The 26,083-nt window shown below is 35.3% G+C and overlaps 1 protein-coding gene across 2 annotated transcripts in view; it reads left to right on the top strand.

Annotated features, from left to right (window-relative positions):
- The window catches only part of LOC149790594 (N-acetylneuraminate (7)9-O-acetyltransferase-like), a 139,145-nt gene that overhangs the window by 108,263 nt on the left and 4,799 nt on the right, over positions 1-26,083 (top strand). For both annotated transcript variants that reach the window (XM_089972693.1, XM_089972690.1), the window contains 6 exons: positions 11,382-11,538; positions 15,182-15,261; positions 18,207-18,311; positions 21,824-21,964; positions 23,232-23,309; positions 25,388-25,480. In XM_089972693.1, coding sequence (XP_089828819.1) covers positions 11,382-11,538; positions 15,182-15,261; positions 18,207-18,311; positions 21,824-21,964; positions 23,232-23,309; positions 25,388-25,480 — 654 coding nt within the window. The remainder of the gene's footprint in view (positions 1-11,381; positions 11,539-15,181; positions 15,262-18,206; positions 18,312-21,823; positions 21,965-23,231; positions 23,310-25,387; positions 25,481-26,083) is intronic.

Raw genomic sequence — 26,083 nt, 5'->3', positions numbered from 1 at the left:
TTGGATACCGATATTCTCTCTTACAAGTCAAGTCCAGTCACAAAGTGCACAGACCCAATGTTACTTTGGTAAAAAGTTCAGCATGCAACATCATTTTTAAGTATAATTATGGCCTTGTCAGCGATACTTAAGTACACATTCAGCATACAACATTGGTTTTTTAGTGGAATAATGGCCTTGTTCTCAGTGACAGTTCAGCATGCAACATTTTTTTTTTTTGGTGGAATTATGGTCTTGTTCTCAGTGATACTTAAGTACATGTTCGGCATGCAGCATTGTATTTTTAAGTGTAATTATGGCCTCATAGTGTCAGTGATACTTAGGTACACGTTCAGCATGCAGCATTGTAATTATGGCCTCATTGTCAGTGATACTTGTATTAATGTACCGAATGTTGGTCTTAGTGACCATTATCCTACTTTTTTGACAAGAAAGGTTAAATGCAAGAAAAATAAGAAAAATACACTCAAAACGATCACTTACAGATTGTTCAAAATTTTTAATGAATAACAATTTCTCCATAACCTATATAAAGTTCCATTGAATATGCACCACTGAAAGTACATCGAGTAAAGACTGAAATTCAACCTAATTTGGCATACTGCTGAAATCCTAGATGCTATGAAAACATGAGACCAATTCAAGGCTATGGGAAACCATGCAGAATATAAAGTATTAAGAAATAAAATAACAAGTATGATTAAAAATGCTAAAAATAACTTCTTATCAATCGTTGTTTGAAAACAATGAGCAACACAAATTCCATTTGGAAAGTCTTCAATGAACTCACTAGAGGAACACACACAGATTAGACAAATAAAATTCACTCACTTCTGGTAAATGACACCATAGTCACTGATGACACTGACATTGCAAATGCTTTCATTGATTTTTTCACCAACATTACCACAAAGTTAAAAGAACCAGTGATAGAAAACAACTTTAATGACCTGAAGAAGTTCTGCAGCAGCAAAATCTCAAAGGAGGTATTTTTATCCCACCATTATCAAACAACTTTATTAAAAATGTCTCAGTGAACTTTATACCAAAAAGCTACAGGACTTGATCAGACTGGTCCACAACTCATTAAATCTGATGCCTCTGCTGTTGTAAATAGCATAACATTCATAATCAATTTAAGTATTGCAACCTTATGTCCCCAGAATATGGAAAACTGCAAAAATAACTCCTACTCACAGATCTAGTTCTAAGGATGATGCTGATATCTACCGACCAATCTCAGTCCTTCCAAACTTGTCAAAATTGATTGAAAAACGTGTCCATGACTCATTCTTGTCATATTTAACCAAACACTTGCTGTTACACCCTAATCAATCAGGCTTTAGACAGAAATGTTCCTGTGAGACTGCCTTGATCTCCCTAACTGATAAATAGCTTCAAGCACTTGACCAAGGTAGAATAATAGGATCTGTATTTGTAGACTTCAGGAAAGCTTTTGATATGGTGGATCAGGAAATCCTTTTGAAGAAACTGAAAATCTACCAGTGAGATGATAGAACAATTAGATGGTTTACTCCATACTTAAGTGAGAGAACACAACATGTTTACATAAATAATGTTCTGTCTGAACCTGGAATAATTAGATATGGAGTACAACAAGGCTCAATTCTAGGTCCATTACTATTTATTAATGACCTACCACTTTTACTATGAGACTCAATATCATCTACAGATCTCTATGCAGATGACAAAACATTGTCAGGCATCCAAAACACACAGCATGAACTCAAAATTTCTTTACAGAATGCCTTAAACAAACTGGAAAACTGGTGTACATGCAGTGGCATGGTGGTAAATACTGGTAAAACTAAAATATTACTTATCTCAACATGGCAAAAAAGGACAAATTTTCATAGTGATGAACTATGTCTGACATGGAAGGATAAAAATTTGCAAATGGTCTGTCATGATAGACTACTTGGTGTTCTGGTAGGTAATAACCTATCATGGACTGAACATATCAAACATATCAGTAAAAAAAGTCAATTCAAGTTTATTGCCTCTCAGTAGCATAAGACATAAGACATTTTCTTCCTGAAAGGCACAGAAAACTATTTTATAACAGTTACGTACAACCCTATTTTGACTGCTGTAATACAGTATGGGTTAATTCAAATGATAAAAACATATCAAAGCTGGCACATCTTCATAAAAGATCATTAGGGCTAATATCAATCCAGAAAGAAAGCAAGGAAAATTTAGCTGGTAGGTTAAAAATATTGCCTATTAAAGACCGAATCTGTTTGAGAAAAGCCAAATTAATGTACAGGATTGTTAGTGTTCTGCATGAGACCGTACCTGTTTTCTGTTGTTAATGTTCAACTTCATCTTTTATACTGATGTGACCTTAGTTGGTTTCCATTGTTAATGTTCAGCATCATCTTTTATACTGATGTGACCTCACCTGGTTTCCATTGTTAATGTTCTACATCATATTTTTATACTGATGAAACCTTGCCTGGTTTCCATTGCTAATGTTAGGGCCCTGAGTGGTCTAAAGTGCCCACCATTATGGATTACTGCCATCTCACATCCATCCGCATATGTTAGAGTCTCGGGTTTTGCCAGTGTGTATATGTTAGAGAGCTTGCCAGAAGCTTCTCATGGGTCCCTGGTTCTTTCTTGGGTTTTCCCAGGTTCTTCCTCCACCATTTATACTGGCTGCCATGTATAGCCTATCTTGTGCTGAAAAATGGAGTTAAACTTTACAACATCACCAACAACAACAACAACAACAGCCATTGTTAATGTTCTTATGATGATGTTGTTTTTTACAAATGTACCTTTACTCCCTTACAATATCTCAATTATCACTTTAAATTTTAACTCTTTGCAAAAGTATGATACACTCAAGTGGAATCTTGATGCAATCTTGTGACAAACATGCGGAATACTTCTGAGTGACAGCCAGTTGCAATTATTGGTTCTGATGAAGTTATTTTAGCAGGTTTGACACTTTACATTTTATGGTTCTGATCATACTCAGTGTTGAACCTTGGGTTACCTGACCTGTTAGGGTCCTTCTAACTTGGTAAACCAGGCATCTTTGTTAACAAAGACACTTAAAACAACCTGAATACCCCCCCCCATATACATACACACAGCAACCCATAGTTTTGCTGAAAAATAAACTAAATGCATGAAAATTGAGCTTTGCATTTTTAACTCCAGCCTTTACAACTTCATTAAATCACTTGTAAATTCAGATAATGCCCTCCTTTTTAAAAGGCATGATGAAGTTTATAGGATAATATTGATGATGATGATGGTGATGACTGCCAATGATGACAAAGACCAACCAGATTCATTGGTTTCGTTTTCTAAAGGTCAGTCAATACAGTATAAGATGTGGTTATAAGCTATTCAAAGTATGGCCTTTGTTGTACATGGTTAAATGTGTAGGTCTGTCTTGTACACTAAGAAAGTGGCTGTGTAGATGTCTTGTACTCCAAGAAAGTGGCTGTGTAGATGTTCTGTCTTGTGTACCAAGAAAGTGGCTGTGTAGATGTTCTGTCTTGTACACCAAGAAAGTGGCTGTGTAGATGTTCTGTCATGTACTCCGAGAAAGTGGCTGTGTAGATGTTCTGTCTTGTACGCCAAGAAAGTGGCTGTGTAGATGTTCTGTCTTGTACTCCGAGAAAGTGACTGTGTAGATGTTCTGTCTTGTACACCAAGAAAGTGGCTGTGTAGATGTTCTGCCATGTACTCAGAGAAAGTGGCTGTGTAGATGTTCTGTCTTGTACGCCAAGAAAGTGGCTGTGTAGATGTTCTGTCTTGTACTCCGAGAAAGTGACTGTGTAGATGTTCTGTCTTGTACACCAAGAAAGTGGCTGTGTAGATGTTCTGTCTTCCACACCAAGAAAGTGGTTGTGAAGATGTTCTGTCTTTTACTCCGAGAAAGTGGCTGTGTAGATGTTCTGTCTTGTACTCCAAGAAAGTGGCTGTGTAGATGTTCTGTCTTGTACTCCAAGAAAGTGGCTTTGTAGATCTGTCTTGTACTCCAAGAAAGTGGCTGTGTAGATGTTCTGTCTTGTACTCAAAAGATAGTGGCTGTGTAGATGTTCTGTCTTGTATTCCAAGAAAGTAGCTGTGTAGAAGGTCTGTATTATATATGGTTAAATGAAGCAGTGGTTAAAGGAATCATACAATGGTGCTGTGTAGTTGGTCTGTCATACACAGTTAAATGAAGTACTTTTTATAGGAAACAGAGAATGGTGCTGGTAAATGTTGTACATGGTTAAATGATGCAGTGGCTATAGGAATCATAGAATGGTGCTGTTTAGTTGGTCTGTCATACACAGTTAAATGAAGCACTTTTTATAGGAAACAGAGAATGGTGCTGTGTAGATGGTAAATGTTGTACATGGTTAAATGATGCAGTGGCTATAGGAATCATAGAATGGTGTTGTGTAGATGGTCTGTGTTGTACATGGTTAAATTAAGTAATGGTTATGGGAATTGTACAATGGTGCTGTGTAGATGGACTGTGTTGTACATGGTTAAATGATGCAGTGGCTGTAGGAATTGTACAATGGTGCTGTGTAGATGGTCCGTGTTGTACATGGTTAAATGAAGCATTGGCTATAGGAATCATTGAATGGTACTATGTAGATGATCTGTGTTGTATATGGTTAAATGAAGCAGTGGCTATAGAAATCATAGAATGGTGCTGTGTAGATGATCTGTGTCATGTTGTATATGGTTAAATGAAGCAGTGGTTATAGGAATCATAGGGACTGTGTAGATGGTCTTTGTCACACATTTAAATGAAGCAGTGGTTATAGGAATCATTGAATGGTGCTTCGTAGATGATCCATGTTTTATGTAGTTAAATGAAGCAGTGGCTACAGAAATCATGATTGGTGCTGTGTAGATGATCTGTGTTATATATGGTTAAATGAAGCAGTGGTTATAGGAATCATAGAATGGACTGTGTAGATGGTCTGTGTCACACAGATTTAAATGAAGCAGTGGTTATAGGAATCATTGAATGGTGCTGTGTAGATGATCCATGTTGTATGTAGTTAAATGAAGCAGTGGCTAAAGAAATCATGACTGATGCTGTGTAGATTATCTGTGTTATATATGGTTAAAAGAAGCAGTGGTTATAGGACTCATAACATGGTACTATGTAGATGATCCATGTTGTATATGGTTAAAAGAAGCAGTGGTTATAGGAATCATAGCATGGTGCTGTGTAGATGGTCTCTGTTGTACATGGTTAAATGAAGCGGTGGTTATAGGAATCATAGCATGGTGCTGTGTAGACGATCTATGCCATGTTGTGTATGGTTAAATGAAGCAGTGGCTATAGGAATTGTACAGTGGTGCTGTGTAGATGGCCCGTGTTGTACATGGTTAAATGAAGCAGTGGCTATAGGAATCATAGCATGGTGCTGTGTAGATGGTCCTTGTTGTACATGGTTAAATGAAGCAGTGGCTGTAGGAATCAGAATGGTGCTGTGTAGATGGTCCATGTTGTATATGGTTAAATGAAGCAGTGGCTATAGGAATCATAGCATGGTGCTGTGTAGATGGTCCGTGTTGTACATGGTTAAATGAAGCAGTGGTTATAGGAATCATAGAATGGTGCTGTGTAGATGGTCCATGTTGTATATGGTTAAATGAGGCAGTGGCTATAGGAATTGTACAGTGGTGCTGTGTAGATGGTCCATGTTGTATATGGTTTAATGAGGCAGTGGCTATAGGAATTGTACAGTGGTGCTGTGTAGATGGTCCATGTTGTATATGGTTAAATGAAGCTGTGGCTATAGGAATCATAGAGAAAGTGGCTGTGTAGATGGTCCATGTTGTACACATTTAAACGAAGCAGTTACACCAACTGATTGATGATTAAATATTAATTAATTATAGCTGCTGCATGACAGAAATGATCAAAGTAGTGCATCAGTTTTAGCTACGGTCTAACTGGTATATAATCAGAGATTTTGTAATAGGACTTAATTATTTACGGTTGTTATTTGTTATATGTATTTAAATATAAAGAAATTACCAAATTGTATGTTTATAACAGGAACAGGTTAATAAAAACAAATTTTTAAAATTGTGTTCATTTGTTTATGACAAGAATTTAAGAACAGGTGAACTGCTCCTGTGGCCAAAGTGATTAGAGTGTCCACTTTGGATGTGGGTGGTTGCGGGTTTGAACACCGAGTCATACCGAAAGATTTATAAAAATGGTGCTAGTAGTTTAGTATTAAGACTGGTTAGTGTTAAGACTGGTTAGCCTGGTGTCAGGATAATGTGACTGGGTGGGACATCATGCTACATGTTTGTGGCATGATGCACCAGTACTAGACATCACTACAAACTGCCATACTGCAGACATCGTAGTGATAGGGCTGAATTTTTTTTAAAGCTACATTAAAAATCCAATCACATACACACACTGAGAGAAGAACAGGTGAACAGGTAACTGAGTCATTCAATGAACATTCAGTGCAAGACTGTACAACTTCATATTCTTTTGGAGAAAAACAATCACATCCACATTTTCTGGTTTGAGATGAGACCGCTTTTTATTTATAAGATTGCCTGCTTGGCTGAAAATCCTTTCAGAAAAAATATGCCGGCACTGCAATGGACTTATGTAATTGATCAGAATCCCAACCAGAACCACAAATGAATGTAAAACATGGCAGAACATGGCAAAACCTCCCCTTTACTGTAATTTTTATTTTTTGTTTGGGCATTTTTACAGAACATTTTATAAAAATGTAAGTAAATGCTGTATAATTGACCCCATTAGGTCTGTATTATAATGCAAAACAATATATATTTATTTATATGTTGCTTTTTATCAATAATATGGCAAGACCTGCCAAGGGAAATTGAAAATAAAAACCTTCTCATTTGAGATCATGTACTTGTGTCTTTTACTAAGCACTGAATGCTGAATACGTATTATTTTTTGTACGACTTGTAACTTAGTTTTCTCAGGATTAAATTGTCTTTATTAACCCGACCATCATCCTCTATCTGGAACCCAAAGTAGGCCACACTTTTGATGTTATCTTCCAGGAAATTCAAATTTTGAATGCATTAAAATACAGTATTTATTTATAATTCTTTCATTTACATAAAGAAAATTCAAACAATTACATTTCATGATGGAGACCTCATGCACCATTCAGATTTATGAATCACTATTTACAAAACAAATCAGACCAACTGAAGCAGCTTATTACTGGTTAAGGTATGTGCACATATGTATGGTTGGTATGATGTTTATGTTAGTGGTTAATGTTATGTTTCAATCAATCTATAATTGAATTGATAAAATAGAAATGTAATTGTTTTAGTAACTATAATAATACTACATTTCACCTTGTCTTAACTTAAGATTAGAGTCAGTCTTGACTATTGAATTTAATAAAGTTTTGTGTGTAAAGAGGAAGACCTCTCTTAATTCTCATCGAGAACATATCGGTCAGCATGCTGAAAAGGTCTTTAACTCTGGAAACATTCTCTCCTCCCACAGTTAGTTGTCACACCAAATCCTCTCGGCATGTATCCCTCTGGGTGTCCATACAACAAAGTCACGCCACTTACAATTAGATAAGGAACTCTCTTTAACTGTTTCACATTATGCCAGTTTATTTTATCATATCAAAAAATTATAGGATCAAACACAAAATCTGTTCACTGTGCTACTTTTCAATGACTAACTCCAATCCAAAAAAATACCTATCTTAAATCATCCAGGTGTATACCCCATTTTGAAATTTACACTCCTCTTCTGACTTGTATCTTTATTTTGCCATTGTTAAAACAAAGCCATATGGACAATGTTCCTTTGCGTACCATGGCCCAGCTACTTGGAACAAATTGACCATAGATCTTGGACACAATAAACTGATTTCATTCAAGAGTGATCTTGAAACTAACCTATATTGACCACAATAAGAGACTTCAAGACTTAATAATGTTTACTTCCTTAATTATTGTCCACATTTATTTTGATTTTGTAATTTCATGTTGTTTACGCTTTTGTGGTACCTAATATTGTAAAGACTTTGTTGCTCTTGAAGATTAGGCACATTACTAAAAATATATTAGTATTATTATTATTATTACTATTATTATTATTACTATTATTATTATCATCATCATCATCATCTACATTTGCCAGCTTTATAAAATGAACTATCTTGAAGTCATTTGCACCGAAACACCATCTGGTGTTTTCCAGGGGAGACAACCATGAAATGGTCTATACTATATGATATAATTATAGAGGTGCCGCTGTTCAACTGTTTGCCATAATAATAAGAGGGATGGGACCTCTGTGTTATACTATATGACAAAATTGTGATAGGGATCTGTTATACTGTGTAATACATAAATCTAGAGAGGGTCCTCTGTGTTGTAGTATATGATCTAATCATGAGAGGGTCCTCTGTTAGATATAATCTTGAGAGGTTCCTCTGTTGTATTATACGATCTAATTATGAGAGGGTCCTCTGTTAGATATAATCATGAGAGGTTCTTCTGTTGTATTATATGATCTAATTATGAGAGGATCCTCTGTTATATATAATCATGAGAGGTTCCTCTGTTGTAATATATGATCTAATCATGAGAGGGTCCTCTGATATAATCATGAGAGGTTCCTCTGTTGTAATATATGATCTAATTATGAGAGGGTCCTCTGTTAGATATAATCATGAGAGGTTCCTCTGTTGTAATATATGATCTAATTATGAGAGGGTCCTCTGTTAGATATAATCATGAGAGGTTCCTCTGTTGTAATATATGATCTAATCATGAGAGAGTCCTCTGTTATATATAATCATGAGTGGGTCTTCTATATGTTGTACTATATGGTCTAATTAAGCTAGGGACCTCAGCGTACTGTGTGGTATAATCGTGAGAGATACATCTCTGTAATACTGTAAGATATCATGGAAGTGGGCTGCTGTACATTACAATGTATGATACAATTGTGAGAGGTTTCTCTGTGTTGTACTGTAAAAGATAATCATGAGAATGCTGTCTTTTGTACTCTTTCACCCTCGTCTAGATTAATAGAATCCAACATAATCACTTATATGGGATTAGAAAAATTGCACATAAGGGTCAGACTTTTTGGGGCCGGTAATGTGGATTTCTGTATCAGTTTGTTGGCAGGTAGTGTGGGTTTCTGTATCAATTTGTTGGCTGGTAATGAAGCTTTTTTGTATCAGTTTGTTGGCAGGTAATTTGGCTTTCTGTATCAGCTTGTTGGCAGGTAATGAGGCTTTTCTGTATCAGTTTTGTAGCAGGTAATTTGGCTTTCTATACCAATTTGTTAGCAGGTAATTTGGCTTTCTGTATCAATTTGTTGGCAGGTAATTTGGCTTTATGCATCAATTTGTTGGCAGGTAATGAGGCTTTTTTGTATCAATTTGTTGGCAAGTAATGAGGATTTTTTGTTTCAATTTATTTGCAGGTAATGTGGCTTTCTGTATCAATTTGTTAGCAGGTAATGAGGCTTTTTGTATCAATTTGTTGGCAGGTAATGAAGCTTTTTTGTATCAATTTGTTGGCAGGTAATTTGGCTTTCTATATCTATTTGATGGCAGGTAATGAGGCTTTTTGTATCAGTTTGTTGGCAGGTAATGAGTTTTTTTGGATCAGTTTGTTGGCTGGTAATGAGGCTTTTTGTATCAATTTGTTATCAGGTAATTTGGCTTTTTGTATCAATTTGTTAGCAGGTAATGAGGCTTTTTGTATCAATTTGTTGGCAGGTAATGAAGCTTTTTTTGTATCAATTTGTTGGCAGGTAATTTGGCTTTCTATATCTATTTGATGGCAGGTAATGAGTTTTTTTGGATCAGTTTGTTGGCTGGTAATGAGGCTTTTTGTATCAATTTATTATCAGGTAATTTGGCTTTTTGTATCAATTTGTTAGCAGGTAATGAGGCTTTTTGTATCAATTTGTTATCAGGTAATTTGGCTTTCTGTATCAATTTGTTAGCAGGTAATGAGGCTTTTTGTATCAATTTGTTGGCAGGTAATGAGGCTTTTTGTATCAATTTGTTGGCAGGTAATGAGTTTTTTTGGATCAGTTTGTTGGCTGGTAATGAGGCTTTTTGTATCAATTTGTTATCAGGTAATTTGGCTTTTTTGTATCAATTTGTTGGCTGGTAATGAGGCTTTTTGTATCAATTTGTTGGCAGGTAATGAGGCTTTTGTATCAGTTTGTTGGCTGGTAATCAGGCTTTTTGTATCAATTTGTTGGTAAGTTATGAGGCTTTTTTGTATAAATTTGTTGGTAGGTAATGAGGCTTTTTGTATCAGTTTGTTGCCAAATAATGAGGGCTTCTGTATCAATCTGTTCGCAGGTAATTTGGCTTTTTTGTATCAATTTGTTGGCAGGTAATTTTGCATTTTTGTATCAATTTGTTGGCAGGTAATGAGGCTTTTTGTATCCATTTGTTGGCAGGTAATGAGGCTTTTTGTATCAATTTTGTTGGTAGGTAATGTGGCTTTCTGTATCAATTTGTTGGCCGGTAATGAGGCTTTTTGTATCAATTTGTTGGCAGGTAATGATTTTCTTTGTATCAATTTGTTGCCAGATAATGAGGGCTTCTGTATCAATTTGTTGGCAGGTAATGAGGCTTGTTTTGTATCAATTTGTTGGCAAGTAATTCGGCTTTCTGTATCAATTTGTTGGCAGGTACATAATGAGGCTTTATCAATTTGTTGGCAGATAATTTGTCTTTTTGTATCAATTTGTTGGCAGGTACTGAGGCTTTCTGTATCAATTTGTTAGCAGGTAATGAGGCTTTTTGTATCAATTTGTTGGAAGGTAATGAGGCTTTTTTGTTTCAATTTGTTGGCAGGTAATTTGTCTTTTTGTATCAAATAATATAATTTTTTCCTACTGGATGTAAAAGGTAAGAAGTTAGAAACTGAAGAAAGGATCAGAGACCATTGTGTACTTGGTTGTACATGATTGAAAGGATGATATTCATCAGTGATCTTGCAAATTCAGATTGTTTTTGGTGTTGCCAGTTTAATAGAAAGAAATTAACGTAGATATTGCTAAGGTCTCTTCTATTAAAACATACATGGGACCCAGGGAAGGCACATTTAAAGTAGGGTACTCACCCATAGATGCAATTTAGGAATTTGATATCATTTTAATATGAACTCTTTGAAATTAGGGTATCCTGGCATATCTTTTTTTAAAAACTGCCTTCCCAGGGTACCATGTATGTTTAAATGGAACAGCCCTAATGCACTGTTCAATTGTCAGTCAGTCATTCATATCCTGCAGGGAATGTAACTTTAGGTGATCTGGATATTAGAATCATCAAATGGAAGGTTGAAATGTATCTTATTCTTTCTTGCAGGTGATGTTCAGGTTGAATCTACTAGTTGTTGTCCTGTGTTTTGTTATGAATCGTCCCTACCAGTTTTACTACTTTGTCCCACTAGTTTCTTTCTGGTTCCTTGTCATCTACGTCACCATGGCGATTTGGCCGCACCTGTCTGAAAAGTCTGCTGATGGTGAGTCTATAAAATAAAAAGAAACGCACATTTTTGTATCACCTGTGTAACCATAGTGAGACATAGGTAGCACATTTTGGGCAGTTATGTTTGCAGTGTCATAAGTTTACAAATGTTTCTGCAAGCACTTTTGCAAGTTAGGTAGAAGGGAGTTAACAGTGCATGGAGATAATTGGTTCCATGGCAGACTTTTTTCAATGAAGTTTTTTCAGATGATGAAATATGCTGTTATTTGAAAGAGATCAATCATTTCATTGTTGTTACTTGTGTTGCTTTTGTTGCTATTGCTGATACTTTACATACCATGAATCTGGTTTCAGATGGCATTCAAATTGATACTCAGTGCTGCATTTTTACACGATGGCTGATTGATTGGAAGTGTGGGAATATTTCACTTTTTAAGGGTCCAAGCAATCTAAAATCATTTAAAATGTATTGGTGAGCATTTTCTTTTTGTGCTAATAGTTGAAATTCTGCCTCCAAGTACAAGTCATTATATATAAAAGTATTGGACAGAGTACCTGTCACTAATTGTTCATAGAAATTGTGTCCCCAAGTAAAGGTCAATATATAGAAAAGTGTTGGAAAGAGTACCCTGTCACTAATTGTCCATAAATTAAGCTTGACAAGTAAAACAAAATTCATCATATTTGTTCAGCTTAAAGATCATAGACAGCTCTGAACAGTATACATAAAAGTCTACGTTGGTGAGTGCATTATTTCATCATGAGATAGTTGTTGAGATTACTATTGTTTTTCCGCAACAGAAAGCAGATCTCAAGCCACTTAAGGTTTCCATTTTTGTTCACTATCATATTCTTTCAAAGTATCATTATTTTCATTATTCATATTGTATAAGAATGTTTGGGTTTTTTCATTATTTAGTAAGATACTCAAGTCACATCAGATCCTAGAGTTCATAGTACTATGATACACCTGGGTGAAAAGTGACATATCAGTAGTACTATGATACACCTGGATGAAAAGTGACACATCAGTAGTACTATGATACACCTGGGTGAAAAGTGACATCATATCAGTAGTACTATGATACACCTGGGTGAAAAGTGACATATCAGTAGTGCTATGATACACCTGGGTGAAAAGTGACATATCAGTAGTACTATGATACACCTGGGTGAAAAGTGACATATCAGTAGTACTATGATACACCTGGGTGAAAAGTGACATCATATCAGTAGTACTATGATACACCTGGGTGAAAAGTGACATATCAGTAGTACTGTGATACACCTGGGTGAAAAGTGACATCATATCAGTAGTACTATGATACACCTGGGTGAAAAGTGACATCATATGAGTGGTCCTATGATACACCTGGGTGAAAAGTGACATCATATCAGTGGTACTCTGATACACCTGGGTGAAAAGTGACATCATATCAGTGGTACTATGATACACATGGGTGAAAAGTGACATCAGTGGTACTATGATACACCTGGGTGAAAAGTGACATCATATCAGTGGTCCTATGATACACCTGGATGAAAAGTGACATCATATCAGTGGTACTATGATACATCTGGGTGAAAAGTGACATCATATCAGTGGTCCTGTGATACACCTGGATGAAAAGTGACATCATATCAGTGGTACTATGATACACCTGGGTGAAAAGTGACATCATATCAGTGGTACTATGTTACACATGGGTGAAAAGTGACATCATATCAGTGGTACTATGATACACCTGGGTGAAAAGTGACATCATATCAGTGGTCCTATGATACACCTGGATGAAAAGTGACATCATATCAGTGGTACTATGATACATCTGGGTGAAAAGTGACATCATATCAGTGGTCCTGTGATACACCTGGATGAAAAGTGACATCATATCAGTGGTACTATGATACACCTGGGTGAAAAGTGACATCATATCAGTAGTCCTATGATACACCTGGGTGAAAAGTGACATCATATCAGTGGTCCTACAAAAGAAAGTGTAGGTTAAAGTACATGTACGACTATGGTAAGTATTATATCATTAATGCTGATGTTTACGGGAAATGGGGTAAAACTGATGTTGTCATAGAGATCTGTGCTTCAAACAGCAGTTGAGTTTTTATCTTTGATGACTGTGACTGGATGTAATTGTCAAGATCTTAACATGGTTAGGCTTGCATAGACTGATTATAGAGTTTGTGGATTAAGACACACAGAGAAATAAACCTTGAACAAAACAGGGTACCAGACAAAGCCTGAAAAATCACATGACTAATGTATCGCTTCATTTATAAATAAGGTATTTTGTCTACTCTACAAAACTTTCGTCTGCATAATTAAATTGCAGTACTTTACAATTAACAATATAGGAATAAATCATTACAAACTTTAACATGTCATCATGTAAACAGATAATTAATACTTTAGAAAAAAAGTAAATGGTATTCGACTTGTTGACAATGGGGAGAGTTCAAGAGTTGTTGTTAAAAATGTTGGAAAGACTCAAAGAAACAATATTATAAGAGATAAAGGGAATATTCTGTAGCGGTGGAAAAATGGGGTTAATACAAAGAAAAATATTTTAAATGCCAAGCAATGTATGTACCAAGATTTAAAAGATTTTTTTTTTACTGATTGTGCAGTGCGCATGCCAACAATACCCTACTCACATTTCACGCTTAAGAATAAGAACTATTAATTTATGTTAACCTTAAACAAATCTATTCTTAATACAAGAAGAGCCTTTTAACACATTAACCCCTGGACCTGTTTGTCATTTTTGCCTGAAAATCGAGTAGGAAACACATTTTGAAAGCTATTTCTGAATAGACTCGAAAACACCAAAATTCCCGGTCATCTTTCAATAACATACTGCCTAGTTGTGTTAGAAACATCGTTTTTCATTGGCCATTTGACTCGCACATGAGCAGAAGGGTAAAAGTTGGACTTCTTTTTCTTCTTTTTTTTTTGTTTTTTTTTTTGCTGAATGGAGCCATTATTTTTGTATGGAGACCACTCTTTATTCCAAATGCCCATCTTATCCCACTTTTTGCAAAGGCTCATCTGTCTCTTTGCAGTTCATACCGGTTTGCCTTAGATCTGAGACCAAAAAGTCTAAAATCTGGAGACAAAATCGGATTCCGACCACAGGCGAATTTGTAGTGCAACTAGATATTCCAGATTATTTGGTATCATTGTAGAGCTACATCTGTCTACCTTTCAATAATACCACCCACTTTAGTGTATCATGCATGACCATAACGCTACAGAGCTCGGCTGTAAGCTACTACCTCCTGCCCCGTAAAGTCGTCGCTTGAGGTTAATATATTAATAATAAATGCTACTTTTAAATAAAGATAAATGCTTTGAAACTTATATGTAACTTTCTTACTACATACACATTCTTCTCACCGAATATAGGCCCTCTCTTGAAGGGCCACTCATTTTGTGTGGCCACTTTCCAAGTGCAGAAGGGATGGCCATATAAAAGAGGGGGGACAGCTGTACATCCATTCTTACATGTCAGTGCAAATTTACATTCCAAGGGTGTCGAGGCCCATGCCACTGCAATTGGCTGCTCAATAAATTTCATTATCAATAATATGGAGACAAAATTTATATTAATTAATGAAAATGATGATCATTACAAATTTATTTTCTTTTTATACTTTTACAGACCATACACGGCATTATTTTTATATGGTTGTGAAGTTCATCATTCTGGGGACAGTTATTTCCCTTCTCTACATGTCAGAGGTAAGATTGTGGTGACAGTGAATATTGCACAGCACTTGCACATTATCTCAAATGATATGTACACACTGAAAATGGCAAAATTCTAGCAAGCATAGAGCATTCACAAATCTAGTACATAAAAGATACTTAAAATGGAGAATTTCCTTCACAATAAACATATAAAATAGTGTATGTATGATATACATATGTAGATGTCAATTAATAAGTAATATATAGACCAAATTTGCAAAAATTGCATGATGCAAACATATTTTTTTACTTTTGCAGTAAAAGATGGCAACAGACAATTCGTGCCCAACACCACTTTATCATTTTAACAGAGGGCAACAGACACTTTCTACTCAACACCACACTTTATCATTTTACCAGAGGGCAACACACACTCCCTACCCAACACCACACTTCATTAGTTTAACAGAGGGCAACAGACACTTCCTACCCAACACCACACTTTATCATTTTAACAGAGGGCAACAGATACTCCCAAATCTACACCACATTGTTATTTTGACAGTGTAGCGAATTCTCACTACCCTACACCACACTCTATCATTTTAACAATAGGCAACAAATTGTCCCTACCCTAAATTACATTTTATCATTTTAACAGAGGGCAACAAAACTCTCACTATCCTACACCACACTTTATCATTTTAATGGAGTGCAACAGACACTCACTATCCTACACTACACTTTATCATTTTAACTATCCATACCCTACACCACACTTTATCATTTTAATGGAGTGCAACAGACTCTCACTACCCTACACCACACTTTATCATTTTAATGGAGTGCAACAGACTCTCACTACCCTACACCACACTTTATCATTTTAATGGAGTGCAACAGACTCTCACTACCCTACACCACACTTTATCATTTTAATGGAGTGCAACAAACTCTCACTACCCTACACCACAGTTTATCATTTTAATGGAGTGCAACAGACTCTCACTACCCTACACCACACTCTATCATTTTAACAATAGGCAACAAATTGTCCCTACCCTACATTACACTTTATGATTTTAACAGAGGGCAACAAAACTCACACTATCCTACACCACACTTTATCATTTTAATGGAGTGCAACAGACACTCACTATCCTACACCACACTTTATCATTTTAATGGAGTGCAACAGACACTCACTATCCTTCACTACACTTTATCATTTTAATGGAGTGCAACAGACTCTCACTATCCTACACCACACTTTATCATTTTAATGGAGTGCAACAGACACTATCCTACACTACACTTTATCATTTTAATGGAGTGCAGCAGACACTCACTATCCTACACTACACTTTATCATTTTAATGGAGTGCAACAGACACTCACTATCCTACACTACACTTTATCATTTTAATGGAGTGCAACAGACACTCACTACCCTACACCACACTTTATCATTTTAATGGAGTGCAACAGACACTCACTATCCTACACTACACTTTATCATTTTAATGGAGTGCAACAGACACTCACTACCCTACACCACACTTTATCATTTTAATGGAGTGCAACAGACACTCACTATCCTAAACTACACTTTATCATTTTAATGGAGTGCAACAGACTCTCATTATCCTACACTACACTTTATCATTTTAATGGAGTGCAACAGATACTCACTATCCTACACTACACTTTATCATTTTAATGGAGTGCAACAGACTCTCACTACCCTACGCCACACTTTATCATTTTAATTGAGTGCAACAGACACTCACTATCCTACACCACACTTTATCATTTTAACTGCCCATATCCTATACCACACTTTATCATTTTAACAGTGGGCAACAAACTGTCTCTACCCTTTACCACACTTTATCATTGTAACAGAGGGCAACAAATTGTTCCTACCCTAAACCACACTTTATCATTGTAACAGAGAGTAACAAACTGTCCATACCCTACACCACACTTTATCGATTTAAAAGAGGGCAACAAATTCTCCCTATGTTACACCACTTTCTCAATGTAACAGAGGGCAACAAACTGTCTCTACCCTACACCACACTTTATCATTTTAACAAAGGGCAACAACCTTGCCCTACTTTACACCATACTTTATCATTTTAACAGATGGCAATAACATGCCCTACCCTATACCACATTTATCATTTTAACAGTGGGCAACAAACTGTCTCTACCCTTTACCACACTTTATCATTGTAACGGAGGGCAACAAATTGTCTCTACCCTACACCACACTTTATTGTTGTACTAGAGAACAACAAACTGTCCATACCCTACACCACACTTTATCATTTTAACAGATGGCAACAAACATGCCCTACCCTACACCACACTTTATCATTGTAACAGAGGGCAACAGACTCTCCCTACCCTACAGAACACTTTTTAATTTTAACAGATGCAACAAACTTTCCTTACCATACACCACACTTAATCATTTTAACAGATGGTAACAAACTAATACTACTGTCACTTGGTGAAGAGATAGCAACATACTCTCTCTATACTACACACCACTTTATCATTATAACAGATGCCAACAGATGATTTCTTGGCTACACTTTATCATTATAACAGATAGTAACAGATGCTTTTTTCACTACACTTTATCATTATAACAGATGACAACAGATGCTTTCTACACAACACTTTATCATGACAGACTTTCCCTTCACTGCTTGACACTTTATCATTATAACAATCAGTGACGATAAACTTCACCACACTTTATCATTTTAATAGATGCCAGCAGATTTTCACTAATTTACATTATTACAGATGACAGTTGAGTGATATAATCACAAAATGTTAAATATTTTTTTTAAATTTGAGATTTGAAAGAAGAAATTTGTCATACCTTCATTAAAGTGTTTTAATTTTTTTCAAATGTTTTTATCTATGCTGGTTAAAATCTACATGTTTTAAAATTTTCATGTTTTAAAATTGTTTGTCAGGTGTTTTTTGAGCATCTGTTCCTGCTAAGGCCATTGAAGCCTTTATTTGTCACATCCGATGATTCCATACATGAGTGGCGATTCCGATGGCAGTTAGACAGATATGTAAGTTTGCATGTTTATCTTAACAGAGAAAAAAAATTGATCCTTATAAAGAAAGAAAAAACAAGCCATATCAAATCCTTGATACTTCAGTTTCATTTACATGTATATGATTCATTGTTGTCTCACCTGTGACTGGTTTGACTTAAATATTATTTTTCAAGTGTTGATAGCAGTAGTGGCATCAACTGACTGGTTAAATCTTTTTTTTTTTAAGTGTTAACAGCAGCAGTGTTATCAACTCAGCATGTGACTGGTTGGAATTAGGCAACATTTTTCAAGTGTTGATAGCAGCAGTGGCATAGACTGTTTTGACTTGGGCATTATTTTTCAAGTGTTGACAATGACAGCGGTAGTGGCATCAGCAGTTCTAAGGTGTTCTGTTAATGTTTTGAAAGTCACATATCTTCTACATCAGATGCTATATTCATCTGAAACTTTGGTACAACATTACTGCATCGGAAATTCATGTTTCATCCAGTAGAAGCAGAAATCTAATGTCATCTTAAAGCCATTAATTGCTGAGACAGCATTGGTAAAAGTAAACTATATTAAACTAATATATAATGTGTGTGTGTATGTGTGATTTGGATTTTTAACGTTGCTTTAACAATTCTTCAGTCATATTGCTACGATGTCTGCAGTGACAGTTTATAGTGATGTCTAGCACTGGGGCATCATGCCACAGGCATGTAGCATGCTGTCCCACCCAGTCACATTATCCTGACACCAGGCCGACCTGTCCTAACACTAACCTCTTAATGCTGAGCACCAAGTGAGGCAGCTGTTAGTACCATTTTTGTAAGTTTTTGGTATGACTCGACTGGGGATGGAACCCAAACTAATATATAACATTGTTATGTCGGATGTAACTAATTATTGTTATGATGAATGTTATATAATACTCATAAATGTAATCTACTTGATGGATTTTGACAGTTCAGTTCCAGTTTTATTCACAAATTAATTTTTTTAAAAATTTATTAGGTTTGACAATATGAATATAATGAAGAAAATTATATAATTGGATATTAACTCAGCATGCCACAAAACCTTAAGGTTTATGTGATGGCCTGACATCTGTCATCATCATGTACAACCTTAAAGTTTATGTGATGGCCTGACATCTGTCATCATTATGTACAACCTTAAAGTTTATGTGATGGCCTCACATCTGTCATCATGCACAACCTTAAAGTTTATGTGATGGCCTGACATCTGTCATCATCATGTACAGCCTTAAAGTTTATGCGATGGCCTCACATCTGTCATCATGCACAACCTTAAAGTTTATGTGATGGCCTGACATGTCATCATCATCATGTACAACCTTAAAGTTTATGTGATGGCCTGACATCTGTCATCATCATGTACAACCTTAAAGTTTATGTGATGGCCTCACATCTGTCATCATGCACAACCTTAAAGTTTATGTGATGGCCTGACATCTGTCATCATCATGCACAACCTTAAAGTTTATGTCATGGTCTGACATCTGTCATCATCATGTACAACCTTAAAGTTTATGTCACGGCCTGACATCTGTCATCATGCACAACCTTAAAGTTTATGTCATGGCCTCACATCTGTCATCATGCACAACCTTAAAGTTTGTCATGGCCTCACATCTGTCATCATCATGTACAACCTTAAAGTTTATGTCATGGCCTCACATCTGTCATCATGCACAACCTTAAAGTTTATGTGATGGCCTGACATCTGTCATCATCATGTACAACCTTAAAGTTTATGTGATGGCCTCACATCTGTCATCATGCACAACCTTAAAGTTTGTGTGATGGCCTGACATCTGTCATCATCATGTACAACCTTAAAGTTTATGTGATGGCCTCAAATCTGTCATCATGCACAACCTTAAAGTTTGTGTGATGGCCTGACATCTGTCATCATCATGTACAACCTTAAAGTTTATGTGATGGCCTCACATCTGTCATCATGCACAACCTTAAAGTTTATGTGATGTCATCATCATGTGCAACGTTGCTATTGCTAATGCTTCTCAAATACTGGTTGGTTCTAAATAAATTACTACCCCTTGGACATCAATAAGGTCACCATGGTGTGCATTTTGAAAATCATTTCCTCTAGAATGGATGATCATACCAACATGGGATTTGTCACCAGAAGACTTTCATGATGTCTAGTTGGTCCAAAATGAAAGTGGTGTTGATTGGACATCTAAAATAGCCACCATGACAGCCATCTTGAACATGTTGTTATTGGTGTTCCTCCAGAGTAGGTTATATGTTGTGTTTTTTTAACCAGAAGACTTGAAATGTATAGCTTGTCTCAAACAAAAAAATATTGTGCTAGTCTGACATCCAAAAAGGTCAACATGGAGGCCAGAATGAAAATCTTGTTATTGTTGCTGGTTCTAAAGGGATGGTCATAGTAGAATATGGTCTTTGCCAGAGAACTTAATGTGATATCTGATTGATCCTAAATGAACATGGCATTAATATTAAATCCAAAATGGACACTACAGTAGCCATCTTGAAAGTCTTTTTTAAAAATAATTTTGATATTACCGTAATAGGTCCACCACTGTTTCATGAAGCACCACCCCAAGACCACCTTATAGTCAAACATTCCTAGTTATGAGATAATCTAGGGAAATAAATTTGATGTACATTAAATGGAAAAGAAAGAACATATATATATATATATATATATATATATATATATATATATATATATATATATATACACACATGTATATATCATACAGTCTCTTTAGGTACACAAGCACAAGTATACAATGTCTAAAAGTGGCCGAGTGGTCTAAAGCGCTCTCCATTACGGATCACTGCCATCTCACCTCTGTCTGCGTGGGTTCGAGTCTTGGATTCGGCCAATGTGGGTATGTGAGAAAGCTTGCCAGTAGCTTCTCGTGGGTCGTGGTTCTTCCTCCACCATTAATACTGGCTGCCATGTATAGCCGTGTGCTGAAAAATGGCATTAAACCCTACAACAACAACAACAACAACAACAACATCTAGATGATAGACATTTTTATATTAAGTGTTCCTGTTTTTTTCATCGGATCAGACCCAATAAAAGTAGCAATCTACACAGAGAAATTGGATTTTAACACAAGTTCTCTTATTATTGATATTGATACTTATTAGACTTGTTCATTGACATTGGGTATCCGCAAATATCACAAATGGTTTCTACACCTGACAGTCGAATTGAAAAAATTGTCATATTGTGGATTTCAGGGCACTCATTTCAGCCAATAGAGCATTAGTCCCTTCAGGCGACTTGTTAAAGCTGAATCGGATAAGAAATACAGTTCTTTTTGCTAAAACGTCTTTTTTATTGAATATAGGTAACTAGGTAAAAAATTACAAGTGGATGTTAAAGTTTTTTTTTTACTATATTTTTATCAACGTGCCAACAAATGTAAGTAAGAAAAAAATTTACATTCAGACCTAGCAATAAGGTGTATTGTCAACATATTTTTGTTTTCTTTTTCTTTCTTCTTTTTACAGAGTGTTTTGTTTGGAATGGTCTTTGCCTTTGGTTACCAAATGCTGTTAAAATACAGAATTATAAATGACAAAAATAAAGAGAATTTATTGTCTGGTAGTTTGAATGCAGCATTTACTGGACTTGGAGTCATAGGAATCTTTGTAAGTATCTAGACTTAACATCAATATAATGCAGTTAAACCTGTCTTGAGAGACCACTCTTATGTGAGACAATCTGTCTTGAGAGACCATTCCTATGTGAGACAATTTGTCTTGAGAAATCAGGTTCTCCTTGCCAGGATTTTTGTTATGACATGTCACGAGAGAGTATTCATTTTTAGCAGTATTTGTCCTACAATAAAAGTATTGCTTTTTTATAATATAAAATTAAGCATGATATATATGAAAGTTATTATCTTAAATAAAAAAAAAACAATAGAGATGACAAGTGTTGCATCTGATTGGCTGGGCTTGTTTCCACATCAGAGATTGAATTTATTAAAAAAAAGAAGATTTTGATGAAATTTTATGAATAGGTTGATATCATCAAGATCTCGGATGAGAACATTTATGGTGAGCAATAATATCCAGATGTCTTGCTTCTGACTGGCTGAGTTGTCCAGATGTCTTGCTTCTGATTGGCTAGTTGTCAACACTCGAGTATCAGATTCAGAGCAGACTTGTAAAATAGTCATTATCAGGATCTTGAATGAATTTTATTATAAGCAAGATTTTTTAATATGTATTAGGCAGTTATGTATTTAGTTGAGTATTAGGCAGTCTTGTATTTAATTGGCTAAGCTTGTCATCAGCCTGGAGAAGAAATTTCACTAAGATTATAATCAGAAATCGTTTTTAATGTTAGCATTATCATGGTCAAAGGCTGGTTCTGTTACAAGTCAATTCAGTGCACACTGACACAATTTTGCATCATTTTGAATGCACTTCACTGAGACTTTATTTCTAATTTAATTTCAGTAAAACTTAATAGGTAAAATTGACTTAATTTTAAGGCTGGTAACTAGTTTGTATATGATAATGTTCTTACATTACTGCAGTAATCCTGGTTAGTGAAATAGTCAAATGATAAGTAAATCTGATGAGTGACGTCAGGCTCACTTGTGCATCTTGTTTTCTGTATAATTTTTACTCTTGCTTTTGTGGTGGGGGGTGGGGGTGCCCGTAAAAAGAAATGATGTCCCCCAATCTTCAGTTAGAGCTAAGTGGAATAGTACTGTGGAAGTTTTTAAAAAATAAATTTGTTATATTATTAGTACTGTTGTATTTATAACTGTTCTGATGTTAATTTGTATTAGCAATGAATAATTCTAATAAGAATCCTTATTCTGAATAATTTGATTAAAGTTCAGAATTATTTCCCAATTGTCAAAATAACACATTTTAATATTCCTAATTCTGTATTTTTCAGAGCTATGTTGTTTTCTCATGCCTCTGTAGAAACAAGCAGGAATGCAATGAAGTCCATTCCTATATAACGTTTGTACCTGTAAGTATACACTAGTAGTTATTGGAGAGCTTTTGCTTTCAGGCAACATTAGCAGGGGTTTGTTTATTTTTGTGATTGCCCAGAAAATATTTTGTATAGAAATGGATTGTTTCATGATGATGTATGCATGAAAAATGGCTTGTTGAGTGATGAATACATGAAAAATGGTGTTTTGTGATGATGCATGAATGAAAAATGGCTTGTTAGTGATGTATGCATGAAAAAATGGTTCCATGATATGTTTACATGAAAAATGGTGTTTTGTGATGATGTATGCATGAAAAATGGCTGGTTGAGTGATGATATATATATATACATGAAAAATGGTTTCATAATGTTTGCATGAAAAATGGTGTTTTGTGATGCTGTATGAATGAAAAATGGCTTGTTGAGTGACGATATATATATATACACATGAAAATGGTGTTTCATGATGATGTATGCATGAAAAATGGTGTTTTGTGATAAAAGAATGAAAAATGGCTTGTTGAATGATGTATGAATGAAAAATGGTGTTTCATGATGATGTTTGCATGAAAAATGGTGTTTTGTGATGATGCATGAATGAAAAATGGCTTGTTGAGTGATGATGTATGCATGAAAATGGCTTGTTGAGTGATGATGTATGCATGAAAAATGGCTTGTTGAGTGATGATGTATGCATAAAAATGGCCATGGTAAAGAAATACAATGTTCTATATATATATTAAACAAAAAGATACAAATTTGTTAAATTATGTCAGCATTTTTTGACAAATCTTATTCTCATTTCTGCCACAGTTGTACAAAAATGACAATGTCACATCTTGAAGAATAATCTGCAAGTGTGGCAAAACCTTGAAATTGGCCATGCAAATGAATTTCAACATTCATCATACTTGCATGCAAGGAAATCTATTCTTCAGGAGTCACAATAATCTGCAAGTGTGGTAAACCTTGAAATTGGCCATGTAATTGAATTTCAACATCCATTATACTTGTATGTAAGGAAATCTATTCATCAGGAGTCACAATAATCTGCAAGTGTGGTAAACCTTGAAACTGACATTGTAGTGATATGACTGAAAATTTTTTAAAGCTACATTAAAAAACCAAATCACACACTCATATCATTAATTAATTAAAAGTTCCTGTGGCAGGCTTGATGTACAGGCCATACCCAGTTCTTTGTTTACGACAAAAACAACGTAATTATGATATATGTGTAGTACTAGTATGCAGGTCGTATATTTTGTTCTTAATATGCTCTTCATGTCCTAGATTTGATCATTGCAAAATATTGTGGCTTTGACCTGTCGTGTCCATCCATCCGTCTGTCATTTCTTCAGGTAACTTGAACTACTGCATTTAGAGAAATCATCTTATTTGTAGAATGTTTCACAAACCCGGATTTGGAGTGCACTTGGGTAACTTAAATTTATCATGCTAGTAGAGGATCCATGATATTATAGATCATTTACAGCTGTTATCATCTTAGTAGAGGATCCATGATATCATGGGTCATTTACAGCTGTTATCATCTTAGTAGAGGATCCATGATATCATAGGTCATTTACAGCTGTTGTCATCTTAGTAGTTGTGTGACACTTGATTAAAATAATCAAAGATTGGAATTACTTTAAGAACAACCAAGATTTCAGTTATGATATTCCAAGATTTTGAAAACAGAAAAGGTTACAGTTGTAAAGACTTTATGTCTGGTATAGCCATAATAATCAGACACATAATTTGACAAGCAGGTGGCTATTCAAAGTGTCTGCAAAAAGATAACAAATTTGTTAATCCTATATTTTAAGGAATTTACCTTTTGTAATATTTATAATTTATTTAATATACATTTTAATGAATTTTAAAGTGTTTCTCTTTTATTGAGTGGTACTTCATGTTTTCGGTTTAGTGGGATTGAGTTATCTTCTTAAAATCTTGTGTGCAAATTCTTTTGTATTTACATTTGTAGAACTTAATTTGTTATCAGCTCTGTATAGCCATTATTGGGCCTAGATGTCATTCAACCCTAATACATTCATACCCAAGACTACTACTTTTTTTTGTAATTAAACTACTTTCTTTTGTTTCAGATTGTATCATATATATTAATTAGAAATACATATGGCTGGCTGAGAACAAAATATAGTTCCTTCTTTGCCTGGTTTGGCAGAATATCTTTGGAGGTAAGATGATTTGTTCCATGTTCAAAAAATTTGGGGGAAAAAAAGCAGGAGCGGAGGAGGGTCGGGGAATAAAAAGCTTATTTATGCAATTTTTTGGCTTAGAGGGATATTATCCTTCAAAGCCTGTGACATTGTTTACTCTGCTACTTAGAATAGTTTTATTTGTATGATAATAAGTACATTCTATATTTAGCACATCTGGCCTTTTGACCTTGAGGAAAGTTCTTAGTTGCCAGTCTAATGAACACGAGAAGGAAGTGTAGTACATTAGTGATCAGTCTGATAAACATTTGCTAGAGGGATAACATTTTTGGTTTTTCCTCCACCCCATCTTTATTACAGTCCGTGAATGATGACACTTTTACTGATATCCAGTCAGTGGAGTTGGTGTTCAACCATGTCTTTAGTGATGTGCAATCATTGGAATTCTGTCAAGCGATACTTTTACTGATATCCAACCATTAGAGTTGGTGTCTAGCTTTGCCTTTAGTAATTGCCAATCATTGAAGTCAGTGTAAAACCATGCCTTTTAGTGATAGCAAGTCTTCGGAGTTGGTATCTAGTCAGTGACTGACTTTACCTTTTTATGCTGTCCAGTAATTG

The sequence above is a fragment of the Sinohyriopsis cumingii genome, chromosome 10 (genome assembly GCF_028554795.1).
Source record: "Sinohyriopsis cumingii isolate HCF-2022 chromosome 10, ASM2855479v2, whole genome shotgun sequence".
In the NCBI taxonomy this organism is placed as follows: Eukaryota; Metazoa; Mollusca; class Bivalvia; order Unionida; family Unionidae; genus Sinohyriopsis; species Sinohyriopsis cumingii.
This window is presented reverse-complemented; position numbering and strand designations above follow the sequence as displayed.